At 36.6% G+C, this 25,882-nt stretch overlaps 1 protein-coding gene across 50 annotated transcripts in view; it reads left to right on the top strand.

The window, feature by feature from the left end:
- The window catches only part of RBFOX1 (RNA binding fox-1 homolog 1), a 1,146,084-nt gene that overhangs the window by 1,095,799 nt on the left and 24,403 nt on the right, over positions 1–25,882 (top strand). For 44 of the 50 annotated variants that reach the window (XM_048062448.2, XM_013189461.3, XM_066977847.1 and 41 more), the window contains 2 exons: positions 8,354–8,393; positions 18,885–18,949. The exons of 2 other annotated variants lie outside the window; for them this stretch is intronic. In XM_048062448.2, the coding sequence (XP_047918405.2) occupies positions 8,354–8,393; positions 18,885–18,949 (105 nt within the window). The remainder of the gene's footprint in view (positions 1–8,353; positions 8,394–18,884; positions 18,950–25,882) is intronic. 4 more of the 50 variants (XM_048062443.2, XM_048062468.2, XM_048062441.2 and 1 more) reach the window with 1 other exon arrangement.

Raw genomic sequence — 25,882 nt, 5'->3', positions numbered from 1 at the left:
GGAGTCACTCCCTGCCATGCCTGCAAGAAAGGCACCAGGGCGATACACCCCAAATAGTGATGGACCCCCAACCCTGTCACTTTCAGGCAGAGGGAGGGGACCTGAGAAATGGAGAGGAATGGAAACAGGTCCCTGCTCAGTGTCACAGGTGAGCCCCCTCCCTACCCACCATGACTCCCCAGATGCCCTTACACACTAGGTTTGAGGCCCTGGAGCTTGAGGGACAGGGTGGTGAAAATGTGGGGCAAAGTCTACACAGGAGGTTGTCTAGGGCAAGAAAGTTGACTCCATGACTCAAGACTTCCTCCAACAAGAAGGAAATAAGGGTGATTGTTGTAGGCGGCTCCATTCTGAGGGGAACAGAGGGCCCTATATGTCAGCCTGATCCTACCCATAGGGAAGTCTGCTGCCTCCCTGAGGCCTGGGTCAGGGACATTACCAGGAAACTTCCTGACCTTGTTCGCCCCTCCAGTTCTTTCCCCTTATTGATAATTCAGGCTGGCAGCGGTGAAATTGCTGAGAAGCCTGAAGGCTATCAAAAGGGACTTCAGGGGATTGGGGCGGTTACTGGATGGAGTGTGTGCACAGGTAGTGTTTTCCTCTATCCCTTCAGTGGTGGGGAGGGATTCTTAGAGAACCTGGAAGGCCCAGCTGATTAATATATGGCTGGTGCCATCACAGGAATTTATTATTTTTTTTTTTTGATCACGGGGAGGTTTACTTGGCACTTGGCCTGATGGCTGCCAATGGGTCCCACCTGTCTCAAAGGGGGAAGTGGACTCTAGCCTGGGAGCTGACAGGGACAGGGGGAACATGACTACAGAGGATAAGGATAAGGCTGAGATTCTTAATGCCTTCTTTACGTCTGTCTTTACTAGACAGACCACTTATCCTTGGAGTACTCAGCCTCCTGACCTGGAAGTCTGGGACAAGGAGCAGAATAACCCCCCCCCAGTTCAAGTGGAGACAATTAGAGACCTGCTACTCCACCTGAACTGTTACAAGTCCATGGGGCCAGATGGGATCCACCCAAGGGTGCTGAGGGGGTTGGCAGATGTGATTCCTGGGCCACTTTCCATCATCTATCAGTGATCATGGTCATCAAGAGAGGTCCCAGATGACTGGAGACTTGCTAATGTGACACCCATCCATAAGAAGGGTTGTAAGGAGGATCTCGGGAACTACAGGCCTGTCATCCTGACCTTGGTGCCAGGAAAGATGATGGAACCTTTGATGGAACATCTTAGATGGAATAACTTGGATGCAATCACACAGCATATGCGGGACAACTCGGGGATCAGGCCTAGTCAGCATGGGTTCATGATAGGCAAGTCCTGCCTGACCAGTTTCATCTCCTATGACTGGGTGACCCACCTGGTGGATGAGGGAAATGCTGTTGACGTAGTCTACCTAGACTTCAGCAAGGCCTTTGACACGGTCTCCCATAGTATTCTCCTGGAGAAACTGGCAGCCCGTGGTTTGGACAGGTACATTCTTTCTTTGCTGGATTAAAAACTGGCTGGACAGCTGGGCCCAGAGAGTAGTGGTGAACGGAGTGAAATTCAGCTGGCGACTGGTCACCAGGGGTGTTCCCCAGGGGTTGGTGTTGTGACCCATCCTTTTTAATATCTTTACTGATGATTTGGATGAGGGAATTGAGTATACCCTCAGGAAGTTTGCAGATGACACCAAATTGGGGGAAGTGACGATCTGGTGGAGGGTAGGAAGGCCCTGCAGAGGGCTCTGAACAGGATGGGCAGAGGCCAATGAGATGAGTCGACATGGCTAAGTGCCGAGTCCTGCGCTTTGGCAACCATAACCCCATGTAACACTACAGGCTTGGGGCAGAGTGGCTTGAAAGCTGTGCAGAGGAAAAGGATCTGGGGGTGCTGATTGATGCTCCCCTGAACACGAGCCAGCAGCGTGCCCAAGTGTCCAGGAAGGCCAACAGCATCGTGGCTTGTATCAGGAATAGTGCAGCCAGCAGGACCAGGGAGGTGATCATCCCCTTGTACTCCGCTCTGGTGAGGCCGCACCTCGAGTACTGTGTTCAGTTTTGGGCCCCTCAGAACAAGAAGGACATCGAGGCCCTGGAGCATGTCCAGAGAAGGGCTAGGAAGCTGGTGAAGGGCCTGGAACACAAGTCCTGTGAGGAGCAGCTGAGGGATCTGGGGTTGTTTAGTCTGGAGCAGAGGAGGTTCAGGGGAGACCTCATTGCTCTCTACAGGTACCTGAAAGGAAGGCGTGGGGAGCTGGGGGTTGGCCTCTTCTCACAGATAACTAGTGACAGGACTAGAGGGAATGGCCTCAAGTTGTGCCAGGGGAGGTTCAGGTTGGAAATTAGGAGGCATTTCTTCTTAGAGTAGTCAGGCATTGGAATGGGTTGCCTAGGGAAGTGGTGGAGTCACCATCCCTGGGGGTGTTTAAGGAAAGGTTGGACTTCATGCTTAGGGACGTGGCTTAGCAGGTGGCATTGGTAGTAGGGTGATGGTTGGACCAGATAATCTTGGAGGTCTCTTCCAACTTTAATAATTCTATGATTCTATGAAATGGAGAAGGAAATGAAAATGGAAAGAAACGTACTTTGTGTAAATATAGAAAATACACCCTTTCTATCACAAATTATGTCTGCCTCTTGATCCAGAAGACTGATTTCAACCAGTTTCTGTGTTATTCATCTGTTTCTTGTGACAGAACATACTGTATCATACATTATACATTTTAAACAGTTCCCAGCAGAATGTAAGTATGTAATAGGATCGTGGAATATCAGGGACAGGATGGTAAGAATAAAATAAAAATTATGAAGCTGGGGAGGGCAAAGGAAAAGTAACAGACTATTCAGGAACTGTTCCCCTTTTTAAAAGTAATTGATTCCAAATAACACCTTATTCTGAAATTAAGAAAGAAGGATAATTAATATAAGCTACTACATCTACTACTTTAACATAACAGTGGTTATGTTTTTTCCAATAGATTTCTTTGGGCTCACAGAACCTTTCTTTTACTTGGGACTCTGCTTTGTACATATGTGCAACTGTTAGAACAAAAAAGCATGTTTTGCCAGCTCATAGTGATTTATGTCTTCCAGCTTTGTTCTCTGCAGCAACGCCCTCTATTAATTTGCAAAGTAAATACTGTAATTTTTTCGTGGCATAAAATGTTGAAACTGGAAAGACAAAAACCTGGAATTAGAGAACACTAAAAGCTGGAATAATGGTATTGTTAAGTCTCATACAGGAGTTCCAGTTCTATATTCACAACAGTGAAAGTTGTGTTATTAGTGTTGAAAATCCTGCCTTTGGTTTATTTTAGGTTATAATTGCATCTCTTCTATTACTTGTGTCAGGAAAGCTTCATATAAAAGGCATATTTTGCCTTCAGCAGGGATCAAAAACTGGAAAATATCTTTAGGACAGTAAAGGTGACCCCATCAGCAAACAGAAAATGCAGAATTTTTATTCATCATGTGCTTGCTCTTAATTGTGATGGAGGGGAAATAGTGTACTATAACTGTGACTCCTACTGCAATGGCTCAAATCATGATTGTAATGCGTGTTTGTTGCACTAAATCCATGCATTTAATCTGCTTTAGGTTATTTATGCTAACTTGTGCAGATTGTTTGTATGGCTGAGAATCATATATGCTTAGCTGGTAAGAAGTCACTGTACGAAGGTTTGCACATGCAAGAACTGTTTCATGCCAGATTATTTAACCCAATCCTTTTGAAAGATAAGGGTAGGAAAATTAATATAAAGACAGATGAAGTCCTCCCAGAATATTATATAGGTGGAATCTAAACTGCTAATGAGCTTGCCTTAATAAATTTACAAACAAACAAGCAAAACAAAACAAACACAAAACCAAACCAAAACAACAACAACAACAAAATGCACTGCAGGTGTTTAATAGTTGGTGAGAAAACAGTTTCATATTTATCAAATATAATTTCAGGAAACGATTGCCACATATGATATTATTTAGATGCCTGCTTTCTTATTATTTAGATGCATGCTTTCTTATTAAATCAAGGTTTCTCTCTTTGAGTTTTCCTTAGCACTATAAAATCATAAAATACATCTGAATAAATCCCCATAGTTTGTTGTCCTTATTTTAATGCCTCCAGGTAATGCATTAACATATCATCCATTCTTGGGTGCAGTAATTCAGATTTCAGTACATGACTATTTCTAGACCCTGTGTCAGTTTACAAGGAACTCAAGATTTATGTGTCTGCCAGGACAATTTTTTGAATATAAAATGTAAAAGGAGCTGTGGCAAGATGGGTTCCTATGTGATGCATTCAGTCTCTTCCCATGCTTGAGACATAACATCTGTTCTCTGCCTGCAGATTCAGAGAGAGAAAAGAGGATGATGAGTCAAGCAAATTACCCTTTGGAAAATAATATACTAAAGGAAAGAAAAGTGCAAGAGTAAAACATAGCTGTTGATGCTTTACACTTTTTCCTTCTGATGATGGGTGTGGTTAGAAAATACATTTGACTCCAGTGATAACATTCAGTCACAGGAGTCAGCAAGTGACAAGGACGGTGAATAGAGAAAATATCCAAAATCCATGAAAATGTGAAGAAAATTAAGAGGCAAACTTCCAAAGAAGCTGAAGGTCTTATATTTAACATATCATATTACAAAAATGTATGGAGAAAATTAGATAAAATCAGCTGATTTCTTTTCAAAGTACATGTCCTGCTTGGGAATGTTATACTCATTTGCCTGGTTCTGTCACTTCATCTTAATACTAACCCTGTTTAGTGATAGAGTCATGCCTTTGTGTCTCACTTTTGTGTTGGGTTCTTCCTCCGGTATAACATTTATCAAGCAGTTACAGATTCAGAATTCAAAGTAAGTTTCCGTCTGTACCTGACTGAGCATTATATGTAAAAAGACGGCCTAGATAAATGAACTAACCTACCCAAGATTACAACCAGCTGCATTTGGGAATTTGAAGCATTTCAGTCCCTATTCATCTTGCAAGATCTTCACTATAAATTCACAAATCACCAAGAGGAGGAAGGAAATGGGTCCTCTTTTTGACACATTCTCTCAAATGTGTTATTTCTGAATAATAATGTTCAATAATAATTGAAAATAGTATATTTTAATGTTATGTGGTGGGTTGATCTTGGCTGGCTGCCAGACTCTCACCCAGCTGCTTTCTCACTCTCCCTCCCCAGCATGACACGGGGAGAAAATAATATGAAGAAGGTCATGGGTCGAGATAAAGACAGGGAGATCACTTACCAATTACCATCATGGGGAAAATAGACTAGAATTTGTGAGAATTAATTTAATTTATTGCTAATTAAAGTAGAGTTGGATGGTGAGAAGCAAATATAAAAATTATTAACACTTTGTATCCATACTCCCTTTTACTAGGCTCCACTTCAGTCCTTCATTCCCAACTCCTCTATCTCCTACCCAACCTGAGCAGTGCAGGGGACTGGGGAGTGGGAGGTTTTAGTCAGCTTGTAAGAGTTCCTCTCTCCTGCTCCTTCCTTATTATACATTCCTGTTGCTCCAGTGTGGGCTGTCCCTGGGCTGCAGCTTCCTACAGGACATACCAACCTGCTCTTGTATGAAGTGCTCCACAGGCTTGCAGAAATATCTCCCCACGCAGGCCAACCCTGTGGCCTCTCTGCTACCAAAACATTGCCTCATAAACCAAATACACGTAAGGTAATATTCTATTTTTAAATAGTCTGTGTGATGCAGAATTAGATGAACAGAATTAACAGCTGAAGTGATCCGTGATTCAAACTAGCATTTCCATGTCGTATAAATCTGAACAATTGCGAGGACCTTGTATCCGTTTTTACTTAGAACTTCGGTTTTTCAATACCAGTATTTTTTCTGGAATTAATCAACCTTGCATATATTTAGTATTTCTGTAGCTGTATTTATAGAACTTAATGGTAGTGGAGGTAATTAGTTCTGAAATATAATTCTGAAGCAATTCTTCTGTGCTGCCACTGCTAATTTTAAAGGATGAGCTCTAGAGCTAGTGAATAGGCATTAAAAGTAGTTTTCTTAAATACCCTTTTTTAGATCAAAAGAACTAAAATAGCACTTCTGTCTTCCTGTTGTGCACTGATTTATCATCACTGTTTCTCAGTGGTCATCTTGGGGAACTTCAGAATTCCAAGAGCGGAGAATGAATTGTCACTGGAATGTGGCATGATAGTGGCATTAGATACTCTCTTTAGATGAGGTATTTGGGGGGTTCATTTTTCAGTAACCTCTTACAAATTTCTTTCTGAACTATATAACCTCTAGGATTTGGATGTTTTTTTTTTTTTTTTTTAAATACTATTATAAACAAACAATCAGAGCTTTATTGTAATTTTGCGCTGTGTATATACAGCTGCCTATTATTGAAAATAATCTTGAGTTATACATTATGCATAAAAATGTACAGTTTTAGACTTGCTTTAGTAAGTGCTAATTTAATACAGTGTACAACAACACTGATCTGTGTAGTATCTTTTTGATGTGGAGGCTGAGTTTGTCCCCTTACATAAAGGAATGAGTAATCCTGTCCAGAAGATACATGATTATTTAAAAAATTGAGTCCTTGCCCTTGGAATAAATATGCCTTTCTTTTTTTTTTTTTAATGTGTATTATTTTCAAAACAAACTTGCTATATGAAATTCTTGAGAAAAGCCTCTGTCTGCAGTAACCTTTGTATCATTTTTATATGATCTCATAAGACTCCTGTGTTGTTCACGATTGTGTTACTCTACCTCACAGTCATGTGGAATGTTTTACTTCTTACATGCAAACAGCTGTGAGGAAAACATAATATTTTAAAATAATTAGAATATCAGAAATGAAATGTAGGTACACTAAAATGTAAATAACAGGTTTTCTGAAAACTAACAATGTAGTCCAGGTTTGCCATATTCTGCTCTTACAGAATTATGGAAAAAAACATAAGTAAATTTCTGACCTTAACTGAAGCAGATGGCAGACTCTGATTTAAGTGGAGCCAGGTTTTCGTATGTTATTATTCCATAACAAACTTTCATCATTGTTAAAGTATAATATAGTTTATATGCATGTATGTGTACTTGTCATTTTCCCAAGTGAATCTGGCTTAAACACATACCAGTTCATCCCTGTGGGGTTTGGCCATTGACCTCAATAGATCAGTTATACTTCTGACATGAAAATTCTTGTTGAAATTGCAAAACAGTTTAGGCTAGCAACTTGATGATAACTATTATTCCCAGATACTAGTATTCTCAAATTGAAAATATTGTTGCAAAAAGCCTATCACGTGTTTTAGCTCTCATAACAACTTGGGTTGACTCTTATATTAGAAATACCTCTCTTTAGTTGCAGAACTGCCAAGTAAAAATAAAGTTGCTGGACTTATACAATGTGTGTAATTGGTAGGCCACTGTTGCATAGTTTCAGTTTTATTTAGTATAATCATTTAAACCATCTTTGCCATATTGTGTCATTTATCCTGAAGGGTTTAGAGTCTAAAATTTGTACTACTTACACTGAGAATTTGTGTTAGCTGTAATGCAGAAATCTTTGGGTAAACTGTTAATCGCAACATAACGATTCTACGTTTTTTGAAGATAAGAAGTACTAATGTATCTGGACAGAACTCCAGGGTAGCTGATAATTATGGGCATGTTTGCCAAAGTTGTAAAACGATAGTGAGAAGGCTTAGCCCTTTTCTTATAAGAATAACACCAAGGCATTCTTACCAGACTTGTTGTCAGTATCAGAAATGTGCATCAACGCAGTACCTATGAATATTCTCATCTGTGTGTACACTTAGCTATTGAGATTTGAAACAAGTGGTAGAATTCCATCAGTATAATTATTTCACCATATAAACTTAGGCTTCTTGTTTCCCATCTAAGTGATGACATTTACCACTTTGTTTCAGAAGGCTGACATAATTACAGGACAAGAAAGTAGTATTTCAGGAAATAACATTTTGTAAATGTAATAAAACTGTTCTCAGGATTAGCCCACTGAAAATTTTTATAGAAAAAAATGCTGCAAATTCGTGGATTCTTAAAAAAAAAAAAAAAAAGTAAAAAACAAGACCTTGCCAGATGTATTTTCCAATTCTGCCATGCTTTACCTCTGTTTGACTAAGCATTTGGCATACTTTATAAAGATGTAATACTCAGTACAGTTCCACTTCTGATAATTGCTACCAACCTCCTTAACCAATGTGAAGAGTGCCTTCTTTTCCCCCTCCCTTTGTTCTTGTGACAAGACTAACCTCAGCTGTGCAGGGGTTGGTGGCATTTGCATGTGGAAATGCACTAATATGGATGTTTTTCTTTGTGTGTGCATCCTTGCAGTGTTGTATACCAGGATGGATTTTATGGTGCAGACATTTATGTAAGTATTCATTGATGTGCATGCTGTCCTTGTACATTACCAGAGTCATTCTTTTTACAAGTTTGCTGCCTAGCTTGACTCTGTTTTGTCTATTTACCATCCCTTGCCTGTCAGAAAGAATTGAGAAGAGTATCTCTCACATTGGAAGACCATTCTGTTCATTACATCTATCATTGTTCAGTGGAGCTGAATTAACTCTTGAATCAAATGTTGAATAAATGCAAAAAGATGTGAAAAATGTGTGTGTATGTGTGCGTGGAAGAGTGTCTCCTTTCAAAATTAAATATGAAGAAAACTTTAAAACAAAGTAGAAACACTTTCCTGCCAACCTCCAGAACACTATTAAAAAAAAATAAAAAGGCAAATTGAATATTAATGCCTGAGGAATAAAAATGCAGTATGGAGAGAGAGAGACCAAGTAAGACTTTTCAAATCCAGGCAACATTTGGAAGATGTGTGTACATCTTTGGATGGATGGATGTATATTGCTTAAATATCCACATATTTAAATTTAAATGAAATAGAGATTGCTTATGATGTAAGAAGTATTTATATTTGTTAGTAAGTATCAACAGCCGTAGATAGTAATTACCTACTTCACATTAAAATGTATATAACTCATTGGTCACTAATTTCATTTTAAATAATATATTTTTTAAATTTTCTTACCAATATTGAAGTTTCTACCTTGAATGTATGCAAAGAGGCTACTTACATCTGAGTATACAAGAAGTTTCAGATGGTTGAGGCTGAATTTCAGTCTTCTAAAATAATTCTTGCACCCTATTTTTACATTTTTTTAAAAAAATACGTGGATATAAAATGTTACCAATAGTACTGTAATCTTTCACATCTGTTATTATTTTGATAAAGCAATGTGGTTACAAAGTTACAATTATCTTTACTTCAACAGACAACTTGCTATATCCTAATTGTGCTTATGTTTTACCATCTCCGTTGAGTTACAAAGAGATGGATGAGATGACATTGGTATGAACATTAAAAAATCACTAGATCGTTGTAGGAAACATTCCTTGTATTTATTACCAGTAATCTCTTAAAGCTATTTCCAAAGGAACAGATTTTTTTTCTATTAGGTTTTATTTGAAAGGAAAACAAATTGAAATTATGCAAGCAGTAGCCTTTCTTTTTCTGATGGGGTAAAAGGCTGATACTCGTTTGAAAATTCATTTGTGTAGTTTAAGAATACATTTAAAATGAATTAGTACAGTTTAAAATTCTCTACGTACTTAGTGATTTTATCAGTAACATATTGTTACTGACACATGAGAATCACACATTTGCCAAAGGCTTACTCAAGTGTAGTATGCTGCTTTAGTCTCACCTAAACACTTTACTGTTGAATTTTTTGAGGCATATTTTAGATATGTTGTACAGTGTTGAATTTTTTCGTGTAATTTCCAGTTTTCATATTTGTGTATAATGTCAAAAGAATGTGTCATCCATTTTGCTCAGTTTACCAGTCTGAAAGGTGACAAGACATCTTCCTCAAGATTGGTTAATGGGATTGAATAAGTGAGAATCATAGAATCATAGAATCATAGAATATCCTGAGTTGGAAGGGACCCTTAAGGATCATCAAGTCCAACTCTTGATACCGCACAGGTCTACCCAAAAGTTCAGACCATGTAACTAAGTGCACAGTCCAATCTCTTCTTAAATTCAGACAGGCTCGGTGCAGTGACCACTTCCCTGGGGAGCCTGTTCCAGTGTGCAACCACCCTCTCTGTGAAGAACCCCCTCCTGATGTCGAGCCTAAATTTCCCCTGCCTCAGCTTAACCCCGTTCCCGCGGGTCCTGTCACTGGTGTTAATGGAGAAAAGGTCTCCTGCCTCTCGACATCCCCTTACGAGGAAGTTGTAGACTGTGATGAGGTCTCCCCTCAGCCTCCTCTTCTCCAGGCTGAACAGGCCCAGTGACCTCAGCCGTTCCTCGTACGTCTTCCCCTCCAGGCCTTTCACCATCTTCGTAGCCCTCCTCTGGACACTCTCCAACAGTTTCATGTCCTTTTTGTACTGTGGTGCCCAGAACTGCACACAGTACTCGAGGTGAGGCCGCACCAGCGCAGAGTAGAGCGGGACAATCACCTCCCTTGACCTACTAGCGATGCCGTGCTTGATGCACCCCAGGACACGGTTGGCCCTCCTGGCCGCCAGGGCACACTGCTGGCTCATATTCAACTTGCTGTCAACCACGACCCCCAGATCCCTCTCTTCTAGGATGCTCTCTAGCGTCTCATCGCCCAGTCTGTACGTGCAGCCAGGGTTTCCCCGTCCCAGGTGCAGGACCCAGCACTTGCTCTTATTGAACTTCATGCGGTTGGTGATCGCCCAGCTCTCTAACCTATCCAGATCCCTCTGCAAGGCCTTTCCACCCTCATTCGAGTCCACAACTCCTCCAAGTTTGGTGTCATCAGCAAACTTGCTCAAAATACCTTCTATTCCTACATCCAGATCGTTTATAAAAATATTGAAAAGTACCGGCCCTAAAATGGAGCCTTGAGGGACACCACTGGTGACCGCCCGCCAGCCTGACGCAGCCCATTTACCATAACCCTTTGGGCCCTGCCCGTTAGCCAATTGCTCACCCATTGTATGATGTTTTTATTTAGCTGTATGGTGGACATTTTGTCCAGTAGGATCCTATGGGAAACCGTGTCAAAAGCCTTGCTGAAGTCCAAAAAAATCACATCAGCTGGTTTCCCTTGGTCCATCATACGGGTGATCTTATCATAAAAGGAAATCAGGTTAGTTAGGCAGGACCTGCCCTTCACAAACCCATGCTGGCTGGGACCAATGACTGCTTTGTCCCTCAGGTGAGCCTCAATAAGTTCGAGAACCATCTTCTCCATGATTTTACCAGGCACTGACGTGAGACTGACAGGCCTGTAATTGCTAGGGTCTTCTTTCTGACCCTTCTTGTAAATCGGCACAACATTTGCCAGCTTCCAGTCTACCGGGACCTCTCCAAATTCCCAGGATCGTTGAAAAATAATTGAGAGAGGTTCCGCGATGACGTCCGCCAGCTCTTTCAGCACCCGGGGATGAATCCCATCCGGACCCATGGACTTGTAGGGATCCAGGTGGAGTAGCAAATCCCGCACACGTTCAGGGTCGGTTGGGAGTTTGTCATCCCCACCGTCCGAGAATTATATGTTCGTGTAACAGTTCATAGTTTTGGAGCCCACTGCTGCTTTTGGTGCTTGACAATTATTTTATTTTAAGGTGGCCTTTTTCCTCTTATAGTCTTGAACACTTTGGTTCAGAAACAGAACCAAACAGAAACAGCAGGTTGTTTCACTAAGGAAGACGCTGAAGAAATTACTATTTTCTAGTTTAGCTTCAGTTTTCTTGTCTGGAATACTCATGCATTAGAAAATATAGTAACTGTACTGGTGCATTGGTTTTCACTCAGTTGCAGCCTTGTATTTCTGATTACATTACTTAATTCTCTAATGTAACAGAATGTTTACGTGTACAGAATGTTTACTTGTACAGAACTTAATATAATTTCAAAAATATTGTGAAATTTGGTTATGTTTTATGATGTTCAAAGCTTCTTAGTTTATAATTCATTTTTCTTCACATTTTTATTTCTTGCAACCAAAACATTTTGATGAAAAGAGAGAGAGAAAACTGGCATAAGTCAAAAGAAAATGTATTATAAACAGTGTTGGTTCTCAGCATAACAGTTTCCAGCAGAGCAAGTTATTTATTAATTCCCAGTTGGATATAATAAAGTTCTACTTAGCTTTTCATTTTAATTACAGAGCTGAAGCTTTGTGAAAGAGCAAATATTTTGTTGAAAAAGGAGAAAGAAATAAAATTTGAAGTACAGGTTCTAATCAGAAGCATAGAAGAGAACAGGAATACAAAAATACAGTCTAAAATGGAAAATCCAGACCCATGACTATATGTAATAAAATATATTCTGTATTTCACACAGTTATATGTGAAATGTAATAATGCCTCTGAAATAACTGAGCTATTGAATTCATTTTTAAATGTGCCTTTAAGTAGGAAAAATAAAGGAGATGATTAGGAAGAAAGGAAGACCTTTTAAAATTAAGTATTGATTCACAAAGAGAAAAAGTCATTAAAAGAGAATTAAGGTTGCCTCCCAGCAAATATAGAAGTTCCTAGATGAAGATTGACACCTGTGAAAATAAGAAAATACAGTCCACAAAATGAAACCAAAATAGTAACAGATGAAAAAATATGCAGTTAAAATAATAGCTCTGCACTGTTGTTCTGCTTTATTTCAAATCTGTGCAGGTTTTTTCTTGTTGTTGCCTTTTTTTTTTTTTTTTTTTACTGTTGTCATGAAGAATGTTTTCAGAAGATGTCAGTCTTCAATCGACAACTAAAATTTGAGAAGGCCAAGGAATAGCAGATACTTCAAACTCTCTCATCACCAGCTTCAGAAATGGTGATGCAGGTTGACCATGTACATTGGTCAGTTTTATTGCTTACTGTAAGATTTTCTGACCCGTTCTCAGGATTCTGGACCTATAGTACTGCAGCAGGTGTGGGTCCAAGGCAATTCATAAGTACACAGGTAGATAAGGTAGAGTTGTTGTTGTCGTTTTTGTTTTTTTTTTCCAAGTTACTGATCAAGAATAAGGCATACTTTATGAGCAGAGAAATGGAAAGATATTATCAACACTTACTGCTATCTCCTTAGCTCAGAGGTAGGATGGTATTGAGGTTGTAGGTATCTACGTTCCTAGCAGAAAGGAGACATTTTGATTAAAACTATATCAATTATCGAAGCAGTATTCCCATGATACTGGATGGGAGTCTACTGATGCAGTCAGATATCCCAAAAGGCGCTGTTCTAATGTGAAAAGCAGGGATATGTAGTTAACATCAGAGTCTTAATTTTAAGTAGTTTTAATTCTTTAATTTTAAGTGTTTTGTAAAGGTGCAGTGGGTAGTTCCTCCTAAAGCTCCGTACACTAGAACACTCCATGGTACCTTTTAAAAAGTTATGAGATCTAATGATGAAATGTCTTTTCATCTCTCTGGTCTATTTGTGATATAAACACTATATTCAAAACAATGCTAGATTACTCTTGATGATTGTAGTGGATTAGAATTAATGCAGGTGCTACCAATTTGGATATATTACCAAGAACTTTTCTGAGGCAACAGATAGGTCTGGGAGTACACTGTAAGCCCAGAAATAACACAAAACTTTCAAGTAGGCCCGTCTCAGAAGTTGAGCTATCAAAAATAAGACATTTTGTTTTTAGTTCTCCCAATGTTTTGCTCTGTGAGCAGAACAAATACTGTGTAAACCACAATATCAGTATGAGTGGAGGATGAGGAAATGATCACTTCTGCTTTTTATGTCTGCAAGGCTCCATATAATTTGTCTTATTTTTCACTTTTAACTAATAAAGCAGATATAATTCTCAATACTATAACATATTTTGAACCTTGATTTCTTTATGTTCACAATACTTCAAGAACTTGAAGTGAAAGGAGTTATAGGAAATGAAAATTGAGGAAAATGTATTCTCAACATTAATGTAGAAAATTAACTATGTTAGTAATTGGAAAAACTAATGAAAAAATAGGCATCATTTAGTCATCCAATAAACACTGTCAGTGCATCTGAGATCAAGATAAAAAATAATGTAGGTTTTTTAGGAGGAAGTAGTGTACCCATATTGTAACTTCTGAATATGTGTTTGTGTAACTCTTTTATTTGGGAATTATACTTAGTACAGCTATACACACTTTACATAAAAAATCAGATGTCTTTGATTTTCCATTGTTTCATTTTTATCTTATCAAAAAAATCTGCAAACACTTCTAAAACTGATTAAGATTTCTCTGTAACAATTGGCTACAGATCTTCCGCTGATCCCACTACTCTTTTTCAGTTTGCTTGAGCAAAGTACAGAGATGTATTTGATTACATTAAAAGGAAACTTGTAATGAGCAGTTTGGGAAGATTCGTCTAAATTCCATCTGTCCATTCTTCTTTCCGTCCTTCCTTCCTTTACTCTGTTAAATCATTGCATTTCTCTTTCTTTATAGGGCATTATTGCAGGAGCCTGTGTATGGCAATAATTTACCACAGGCATGACATGCCAACTGATGGAAAAAAAATATCAGTAGGCTGAATGAAGACTGTTGTAAAATCATACTATTCCACAAATTTTTCAGTGAGAATATGGATTCTGTGTGTATAAATGATAATAGGCTATGAGGTGTCTTTAAGTTCTGGATCAAACCACAAAATCACACATATTCTTCATGTCCCATGTAATACAATGGTAATTGCTGTAATTGTCCCATTCAATATTTTATGACAGTGAGATATATCTGTATATTTGGACTGCAATTCTATTAATTTCCCCTATACTCAAAATTTTAGACAACTTAAGCTGCAGTAGTACTGTGTGATCATTCCTTTGGAAGCAGAAGATGCAGATAAGGCAGTAGACATTTTTAATTATTTTAGCTGAATTTATTATTTTGTTTGAATTTTCAAAAAGTCAAGCATAACAGGTACTTTCTGTACTTAGAGAAAATAAAAGCACAAAACATTTCTAAAATCCAGCAACCGCAAATTGGTTTTTATTAGTATGTAATTCTAATTTTTTTGTAAACTTTATTTTGCAATACAGTATAATGCATGCAGACAAATATTTACATATTTCTCTAGACATGTATATGTAACATATATTACTACTGCCTATATGTAGTATATGTAGGGAATATTACTAGTGTAATGAATTTTACTTACATCTACAGTAATGACCGAGATAAAAATTAAGACTAATTGTAAAGTAGAATGTGTCACGCAAGTTTAGAGCTCAGTGGTTTGAATCAGTTTTCCTTCCTGATTCCCAAGATAAAGCATATCTTCAAGTGTTTTGTCGTAATGATAAATCATCTGAAGTAACTGATAAAATATTAAGAAATAATACTGCACCAAATCTTTAGAACACAAAACCTGTAAAAATAATTTGCCTAAGAATGTTTTTACATATCATTATACCTCAGAATGACAGGTTGAGCTTGGAAGAGACCTCTGGAGGTCATGTTGTCCAACTTGTTCCAGTCCTCAGTCACCTGGAGTGAAAAAGTGGTTCCTGATGTTCAGAGGGAACCTCCTGTTTTTCAGTTTGTGCCCACTGCCTCTGGTCCTGGCACTGGGCACCACTGAAAAGAACCTGGCTCCATCCTCCTTGAATGTTCCCATAAGGTATTTCTAAACACTGATAAAATCTCTCTGAGCCTTCTCTTCTTCAGGCTGAATGGTCATAGCTCTCAACCTCTCCTCACAGGAGAGGTGCTCCCACCCCTTAATCATCCTTGTGACCTTTCACTGGACTCTGTCCAGTATGTCCAGATCTCTCTTGTGCTGGGGAGTCCAGAAATGGACACGGGACTCCAGGTGTGGCCTCATCTGGGCTGAGTAGAGGGGAAGGGTCACCTCCCTCAACCTGTTGGCAACACACCTCCTAATGCAGCCTGGGATACAATTAGTTGTCTTTGCAGCAAGGACACATTGCTGGCTCATGGTTAACTTCATGTCCACCATGGTCCCCAGGTCCTTTTCTGACAAGCTGTTTTTCATCTCAGTTGTCCCCAGGAGATGCTGGTGCCTAGGGTTGTTCCTCCCCTGGTGCAGGACTTTGCACTTCCCCTTTGTGAACTTCACGAGGTTCCTGCCAGTCCATTTCTCTGGCCTGTCCAGGTCCCTCTGGGGGCAGCACAGCCCTCCTGAACATCAGCAATTCCTCCCAGTATTTGTGTAATCAGCAAACTTGCTGAGGGAATGCTTGGCCTCATTGTCCAGATCGCTAATGAGTAATATAATAGCTTATGTTAAAAATATGAAATCATGACATAGGCTGATAGAGATTTATGGTCTGCCTGATATCCATAGCCATCCTGCAATTTATATCTTCAAAGAATTCAGGCAAATTTAATAACAGATCTCTCCTTATTAGTATTTCTTTAGACTCAATTTTTCCACGACTTTCACAAATTTAATTGTGATTGTTGAATCCACAGCAGCTTAATGAAGTTCAGAGTTGATCTTAATTGTTCAGCAGAATTTCTTTGATGAAAGCAAATCAAAATACAAGCCCCTCCCCCCCCCCCCCCCCCCCAAAAAAAAAAGCAACTCATATTTAGGGAAAGCAGGTTTTGAGTAAGAAAAGGTCAGTCTTCACAAACTCACCAATTTTAAATGGTACTTAAAGGAAAGAAAAACAATTCTGACAGAGCCTACTTACCTGTAGATTTAAGACCAGCCAGTATGTGAACAGCCTGTCTCATTTTCTCATTTTAGTCTGAAACATTGATACTTCTGGTGGTGGCCCATTTTCAATCCTTTACCATAGTGAGAATCAATATGTGCATAGTTAGATTGAAATGTTGTGGCCTCTTGCGTTTAAATAAAGGTTTTTAGAAATGGACTACTGGAACAATCATACATGTGGCTAACGAAATCATGTCACACTGCAGAATGACTTTTAGTCTGCCATACATTTTCAGGACTGGATGTTGAAAACAACCTTGTCACGTTTAATATCATCTTCATAATTTTACTATTTGTACTTCCTCATATCAGCACTCAAAACAAAACCAACCAAATAAACAAACAAAATGCACAGCCAAACCCCCACCACTGAAACCAGCACTATTTTTAGCACTGTGAAGAACAGGATGGGAGAAAAGAGAGCTGTGTAATCTGTCACCTTTCTCCTTGGAGCACAACCCAGGCCAAGTGCTCAGTCTCACTGTTCATTGGCTCAGTTTGCACATGGTGACATTAATTGACATCTGATTGCCTGTATGCATATACCTGCAAGCAATATGTGCCTGTTATACATCTTTTGACAGTAATAGCCCACTATTGGCTTATAAAAATCAAATGGTCTGAAATGAGAAAGTATTTCTTCTCAATGCTGCTGCACTTGCACAGAGAAACAGTTTGCTGCAAAAGAGACAGCATAAAAAGTATTATAGAAGCACCTGCCTTATTCTAGTGGTTGTGTGATACAATTGCTTCTGGCAGGGAACTGATCAGTAGAAGTAAACATACTTTTCCTTATGTGAGCACTTGAAAAAGTCAGAAAGAATGTTTCTCAAGTAAGGTGACAATTCATAGACTGAAGTTTCTAAGGAGCTGTCAGTATATGTAGAACTTGTTTATTCTTAGGGTGATGTGGCGTTATCAGCTGAATGATTGGTTTCCATAATCGTTCTGCTTCAAATCTTCAAACCAAAAAAGTTTCCTACCTTTTAGGGATGAAGGCATTCATTCCACCAAGCAAGGCAGTAGAAGGGCAAATAGCTTGTAAAAACAGTTGAAATTCTCTCCTTGCTTTTCTGAAAAGCTTTTTTATTATTATTAGTAGTAGTAGTAAAATCAAAATAGGGAGCTCACAAAACTACCTAGTAAAAATCTAGTACTGTTATAGTAAGGGTTGATACACTAACCTGTGCTTCATGCTTCATGCTTCATTCATTGTATGAATGCACTTTTCCAAAAAGAAAGGGGGGGGGGGGGGGGGGGTAATGATCAATTCATTAAAATGATGTCTTTAGAAAAAGAACAAATTTTATTCAAAACTGAGTGACCAAATGCTTTCTTTCTCAACTCTTTGTTAAGGTGGGGGGAAGAGGGGGAGTGGATGCAAAGTCCCATGTCCCAGGGGATTATAGGGTGGTGAATTCTAATTGGAACGTAAATCGTGTTTGTGTTATCTGTGGAGACTGGCCTCTGTTTGTTAATTGGCATGCTGAGATCATTTTGAAATGGTTGATATAACACCGTGGTCCATTGAACAGGAAGCTCTGCTGTTTTCACAGTTTGATAATCAATGCATCACTGAACACAATTCCTTTCAAATGTGTGTTTGTTTGTCCTGTTTGCTTAATTGAACAGCTGCAATTACTGTTACATACAACTGAATGTTAATTCAGGGAAGAAGAGAATTTTCCTTCTTCATTATAATTTTATGCATAAATTGGAAACCTATATAACATTAAGTGTTAATTGAGTGCACTAATTCATAAGTTTAATCAACCAGGTATGATCAATCATATTTTGTACAAAAAAAAAAAAAAAAAGGAAAAGAAAGAAGAATTATTAGCAGAGTTTTTCTTTTAAGTTAAACATTGCTTTATTAATGTGCCTATACCTCATTCATAAGAACAATCACTACTTGAAAACGTGTGGATGAATACAGTATTGTCTTTTACAAACCTTATGTTGATGAATACAGTTCATTGCTTTCTCCACATCTCTGGAAAAAATCTTAACAAGTTCATGGTGATAGATTTTGCTTAACAATTCACTTAAATATGTCACGTGTATTTAACCCCTTAACTGAACTTACAGTATGACAATAATATTCCAATCAGTTACTGCTAAATTTTACAAAATGTTATTTAAGCTGCTGTAGCAATCCAGTTAGAATGTGAGTTTATGTTTTAGGGTGGTTATGCTGCCTACCGGTATGCCCAGCCTGCCACTGCCACTGCAGCTGCCTACAGTGACAGGTAAGATCTCATTTATCACTAATAAATATTTGACCAGTGGAAGCTGAAGATGATTCTATAAATTTGCCTTGTTGAAGTCTCATAACTGTCTTGTTGCTCTGCAGATAACTGTGATATCTAAAGCAGGCTATTTTATTATAATCCATGAATAGCCATAAATTAAGAGATTTTAGGCCTTAATTGAGAATTGGGCATGAGACGTGCACATTCCCAAGCTGTAGATCATCCAGTTAAGGTCTGTGACCCTTGTACAATACAGATAAATATATGTACGGCTTCATGATGGTCTGCTACTAAAGATCATTTATCTTAGGAGTATTATTTCAGTTGATTTAGAAGCTGAACCTACTGAGTGCCCTCAATTCTCATTGACATTGTTTTAGTCATTGGAAATTGAGAATGAACTGCATCTAAGCTTGAACTATCCAAGGCAAAATGATATTTTTTTTTTTCCATTTACTTTCTATACAGGCTTTAGATTTTTTGAAATACTAAAAAAAAAAAAAAAAAAAAAAAAGGTTATACTTCTGCACTGTATTTGTATCCTCCAAACGTAAACCACATTGGTGAAGATAATACCAGGTACCAGGAATAAAAGATCATTAAGATATGCATAAGAAAAACATGCAAAGACTTAACATCTATAAAACTAAAAGTTATGTCATATATATTAACTCATTTTCTTGCAAGATGAAAATCAAGACCCCTTTCAAGTCAATGTCTAAATTGCTAAATTCTAGTAGGAATATGATTTTGTCAAATTGCTTAAAATTAAACATGCATGCAGTTTTTGCAGTGTGTGGACATGATTTTGTAATGAAAAGAAAGAATATCCTACGTGTTTTTCAGAAACTGTACCTTTAGCAAAATCTACCACTAATACTTTTCAAGTATTTGAAGAGCGTACAACTGTAAAAGGAGGATGTATATTGTGAAAGACATATACATGCATGTGTTTTGCTTCACGATAACAGTAAGGAGTAAGGTCACATTTCTCAAATCGTTATATAAGAAATTTTTCCCTTGAAAACAAGCATATAATTTCTTATAGTCTTGATTTGAAAAATTACTGTAGATGCTAAATTAGACATTGCTTTTAAAAGTTTCTGTTTCTTAAAGAAATCAACAGATTAAGAAATTTAAGTGAACTATTTCTTAGATTGAAGTGCTGTTCATGGATTCCATAATTTTAGAATAAAGTATCATGGTATGAATGTTACAATGCTATGCATGCATATTTGCCTTTCAAAGCTTACTCTGGGTAATGAAGATATATTTTTTAAAGTTATATGTATAAAATAATTTGCATGTGTGGCTGAGGCATGCTGTGTCAGACAGGTAAGCAAGTTTCTTTCTATTAATCTTGTATCAGTAATATCAACTAGATGCTGCTATTTATACTATGTCCGTGATGTACTATTTCTACTTAGGGTAACCTACAAGGTGAAGTGCTACTCAGTAGATTCATTTCATTTCCACAAAGGTGTGTTAGTATGTTGCAACTCTAGGATTATTCTCTGCTTTTATAATGCAAAAGAATTCCTGATTCTAAAAGCTTAAGCTGAAAGGACAAAATGAAAAATAACCTCCCGTGGTTATTCATTTTTTGCCAGATATCATTAAAATGTCCCTGGGTCATTTTACAGGGTGTTTACTCCTATGAATAAATGAATTTCTGAAAATCTATACATTATATAGAGAAAGTGAACAATATCAATATGACTTTGAAATGCTTTAATTATGAATTAATATACCTTCTCATAAATCAAATGCTGTAAGGTAAAACGTCAGTTGGTCACATATTGTACGGATAGAAAGTCCACAAACATCATGAAGAATTATGCTGACAAAAAATAAAGGACTTGTTTAAGAACAAGATAGTTATTTTAATGTTGTTAAGGAAGCTTGAGATGGTGTCAGTAGCAATGCAGTTGTTACAACCCTTAATTATTTTTTTTCCAAAAAGTTTAATTTTCAGATACACATTGTGTATCATTAGAATTGCCATAACCTGTCTGTTGCATAATTTTAAATATCTTAAAAGAATTAAGTATCTTCTGGATATTTTTTTAATTTAACTTTTTTAATGTGATTACCCATCATCTTTGAACTGCGTCCCCAAAATGAATGTGGTTTCTTGTGTTAATTACAAATATCACAATTGAACTTTATGGGAGATTCTTAAAACTAACATAGAGAACAAAACAAATAGCAATCTGCTCAAATATTTCTTTGCATATATGAAACTATATGCGAACATGGATACCTCTGATTACTCACAACTTAATTTTACTTACATAATTTTACTAATTTTTCATTCATTTTTTAATGAATTCAATTTAGTAAATTTTATGAGTCATTAATATTGCATATTCTAAAATTCAGAAAAACAGTTCAGTACAACTGCTTGTACATTTTCTTCTCAATTAATAGTCACCTGCTTTTGCCTGACAGTATTAAAAACTCCATATCTGATAATATATACTGCTCCTTTTCAGTGTTGATTTGATCTATTTATATTCATTTCAAATTAAATATACATATTGTTTATGTTTAAACAATGCATAGGAAAACAAAGTGACAGCCAATGAGCATATACTGCTGAAGCAGTGACATATCACGAAAATATATTTTAAAAAGCTTTATTCTTTTTGACTACAGATAATATACATGATGGATGGTAGTATCCCATATTTTACATGCTTCTTAAATCAGGATATGAAAAGAGGAAATCTTTAAATTGGAGACATATTTTTGTAAATTAAATATAAAGGTTAACAGAAAGGTTTCTATTAATCAAAATCAATACACCAAGTCAATGGTTAGTGATCAGTGTAACAGAGCTCTATTTTGAAGAAATGCAATGGTATCCTTGTTTGTCAGAGTTGGAAATATTGCCTGGAAGTAGGCAAAGAAAAGATATATAAGGGTCAGTTAGTTGGCAATGGAATCCTCATGAAATAAATCAAAGCAGAACTGTAAGTTTGATAAGAAAATCAGGTATTCCTAAAAATAATTTTAAAACTGAAGTAGGCCTCACAGATTTCTCCAGTGATTTCTTAGCACTGGAAAATAAAAACACACACACACACACACAAATAAATAAAAGATGTAGTTTGTTTTTATGAAGCAATATAATCACCAAATACAACTTCAAAAAAATTACATTGGATTTTTACATTGTGTGATCTCTCACTATGCTAAATTGCACTTAAATATATGGAGATCTTTGATAAAGTGGATCAAAAAATATTTTATAACTTTCCAATATTTAAAATATTTTTGATAAAATGTCCAATCCTTGTAACTGATAAAAGGGGACTGCTGGTCTACAAGTATTCTTCACCATTCTGGAGCTTTAATTCCCAAGCACTTCAAATTGAGAGTGCTTGGAATAAAATAATTGTAATGATGTGCAAAAGACACTAAATTAGATGTCAGCAAAATGTTAGTACAGCTTTTACTAATCTTTCGTGTAAGATTTTTAAAAGTATATTTAAGCAATATAGTATTTAAATTTGTATCAAAGTCTGAAGTAAGTAAGAGAAACTAGCAAAGGCATCAGCTTTTATATTTATGAGGTAGAACAAGTCAAAGCATGGCAGTGGGGTGTATTGTCATTTTGTCATTGCATGTTCACTTGATGTTGCTAGTACGTCTGTAATGCTGTATTGGATTTGACGGATCCATCACATAGCTCAGTGAATGGCTTGCTTGAATTAAGCCTATGGGCAGACTTATTCACATTGATTGGCTATTGGTTTTGTGTTTTATGATTTGATTATTGCATCTTTGATAAGAGTAAGAAAAATGTTCCTTTCTTGCATATTAACTTTGTCAGCAATATTTATGAAAGTTTATATGGTACTATAATAAAACAAAACCCCAATGATAATGAACTTTCCTTGCCAGTAAGGCAGAGTCTATTCACTTGTACTGCTTGCTAACCCTGTAATACTTAATAATTGTGTGTTTATATATGTTTGGTTATGTATTCATATATATACACACATTCCCCATCCATCACCCGCTCACAAACACACACACACGTTTGCACATGCAAACACAAACACATACACACACACACATATTTCCAGATGTATTTTGCTCTGAAATTACTTCCATTTTTTAAAATACAATATCCAATTAAAATCTCACTATAAACAATGAGAAGAGATCCCTCATCACTGGAAGCTGACTTTTTTTTTTTTTTAACAATAAGATATATTCCAAAATATTTTACACATATTCTGTAGTTTAAAAGGTATATATATATATATATATATATTTGCTATCAGTTTGTGTTACATGTTCTGTGGTCATACATAGGATTTTGTGCAAAATTTGAGACAGGTGATTTTATTATATGGAAGTTGTGCATCTTCCAGATCTGAAATCTTACTCCCTTTAAAATCCTGATATTCCAGAAGTTTACATTTTTAATATAACACATGGAGTATTTATTTTTGTCAAAGTACTGTTGTCTACAGCGATATAATTTAATATATTTTCCAGTTCATTTTGTGCAAGTTGTGGAGAGTAATACTCGATATTTCTGGTCAGATTATCCTAAAATAGGATAATAGATACAGCCAGATTATCCTAATATAGGATAATAGGTACAGATTTGATTTAGCGGGAAACATACTCATTAAAGGACAAAAAGTAGAATGAGAATAAAAATACACAAGCTATAAAATGTTAGCTTTATATAGATGGAGGTGTGGAGGTGATTTTTTGTGTATTGTAGATTTTAAGATTATCTATAAAAATAAACAATGAAAAAAGCCATAGGTTTATTCATTTTATTTTCTCTTACTGAGGAACTTACTAGTGATATATACTAAAAATTAAGGTTTTGACAGGAAGTTAAATATAATAACATCTTCAGTCAAAATTTAATTTACCATTAAACAATTTTATAGAAAGATTAATATTTTAAACAGTAGTACTTCATTCATTTAATTATCATACCTTTTAAGATTTAGAAGAAATAGCTTTCATGCACAGCTTAAATTTCTAAATTAATTCGTTTGGAAGAGCGAAGAGGAAAAAGAATAAAATATAGCAATATCTTTATTCCCAACTGGAACATTCAAACCTTTTTGAATTTTGCTATGTAAGTTAAATGTTGAGAAGTATGGAGAAGTTTGGGGGACTGGAGATAATAAATATAGGAAAAATAGATAGCCTATATTGTGTGTTACTCAAATGTTGGGAATCAAAAGGACCTGTTAGCATTTTGATGGGTAAAAAGGTTGTGTTTAAATTTTGAAACAGGTATAGTACAACATGCATATAATACAATTTCTTCAAACACTTAGGTTTGTTGTGGTGATGTTTGATTGGTCTATTTTTTTCTGGTTTTGCTGTGTGGTAGTTATAGCTCGTTTATTCTGTAATATTGCAAACAGACAAATTATTCATCTAGCTGTTACAGAGATGTAGTCAATTTAAGCTATTAGGCCTGTATGTCTTTATGCCTATATCTGATCTATGGCAAACTGAGTATCACTGGCACAATGCTAGAATTTCGTAATCCATATTCATCACTGAGATCACAGTTTTGAGAGTGACTGGTGTTTATGACTCGTGGTATAGCCATAAAATTACATTTTAGTGAATGAATTAGAAAGACTGGATAATTACAAAGATAATATATTAGGGAAACAAGAAAAAAGTCCAGTATATGAAGAGTTTGATATATTATGAATAGGGTGTTTCATATAGAGCATTTTGAAAAGAATTTCCTGAAATAAGAATGTACTGCACCTAGTAATTTCTAGTGACTGAAGCATGGTTCATTTTAAAATGTTGTAGATATAACACTTTTGCAGGAGGCACATGGAGTCACATTCATGTAGTAAAACTTGGCAAACAATTACATTTCATAAAACTGTAATCTACTAGCAAGTCCAGAAAGCTATCTCATATACTTCGAGGTTTCTAACATTCTTCTAGCATTTAGTAAAATTAGCATGTTTTCTGATACTGTGAAGGCTTGATTTATCTGTATGTGATATCAGTGTGCGTGTGATATCCATGTAACTATTAAACCAACACCAATGGTTCAAAACTGGGGTAATCTTTGCCCAGAATGGTAGCAAACACTGGTTATGAAACCTTTACCATGTCAGAACTTGTATTCTTCATACCCTGTTTCTACTTCTGTTTCCTGTAATTCCCATTCTCCTTCACTGTCACATCAAGGGATATGCTAAGAATCCCCGTAGACAAGAAAAGACTTAATTATTACTGTAAAATCTGGTTTGGCATCCATGCTGGGAACTGCAAAGAAAAAAAATGATGAAGAAGCTAGAGGAACATTAAATCCTTGATTTCCTTGTCCGGATTCCTAAAGTGCTCAATTTTTTAAAGATCCTGAGTACTTTTGCTACCAGTTCCTTCTTGAATACAGTGGGAGCTGTTAAATGAGTGCTATTTTCAAAAAATAATAATAAAAAAGGGCACTTATTCTGACATTTATGTAGCAACTTCAATATCCTTGCTTTCTTTATTCAGTACATCTAGCCTACATCAGGGCATGAGTTTTAGCTTGGAAGTTTCTTACCTTAAAATATAACTTCATACTAAACAAATATGATTATAAATATATTCTTTTGATGCAATTCCATGCTGTGGCATTTTAAAAAGAGGAAAAAGATGATTGGTTAACATTTTTAAAGTAGGAATTATCTATTTGATATTTCATACTAGCTTCTTCACTCTTAGAGGATATTGAAAGAAAGTTCAACGTTAACATTTTTAAGAGCGTTGTATTCAGTGGACTGGATAAATATGGAGTTAGGGAGTTATTAAAACATTGATTCCTAATCCAACAGACCAAAACTGTTACAGTCTATTGGGTCAATGCTTGTGCATCTGACATGATAGACCATAACAGTTCCTTTGGACATGTCAGTGTCTAATTAT

This window comes from Anser cygnoides, chromosome 15 (genome assembly GCF_040182565.1).
Source record: "Anser cygnoides isolate HZ-2024a breed goose chromosome 15, Taihu_goose_T2T_genome, whole genome shotgun sequence".
NCBI lineage: Eukaryota > Metazoa > Chordata > Aves > Anseriformes > Anatidae > Anser > Anser cygnoides.
The sequence above is the reverse complement of the archived record's forward strand: the minus strand, read 5'-3'. Positions and strand labels throughout refer to the sequence as shown.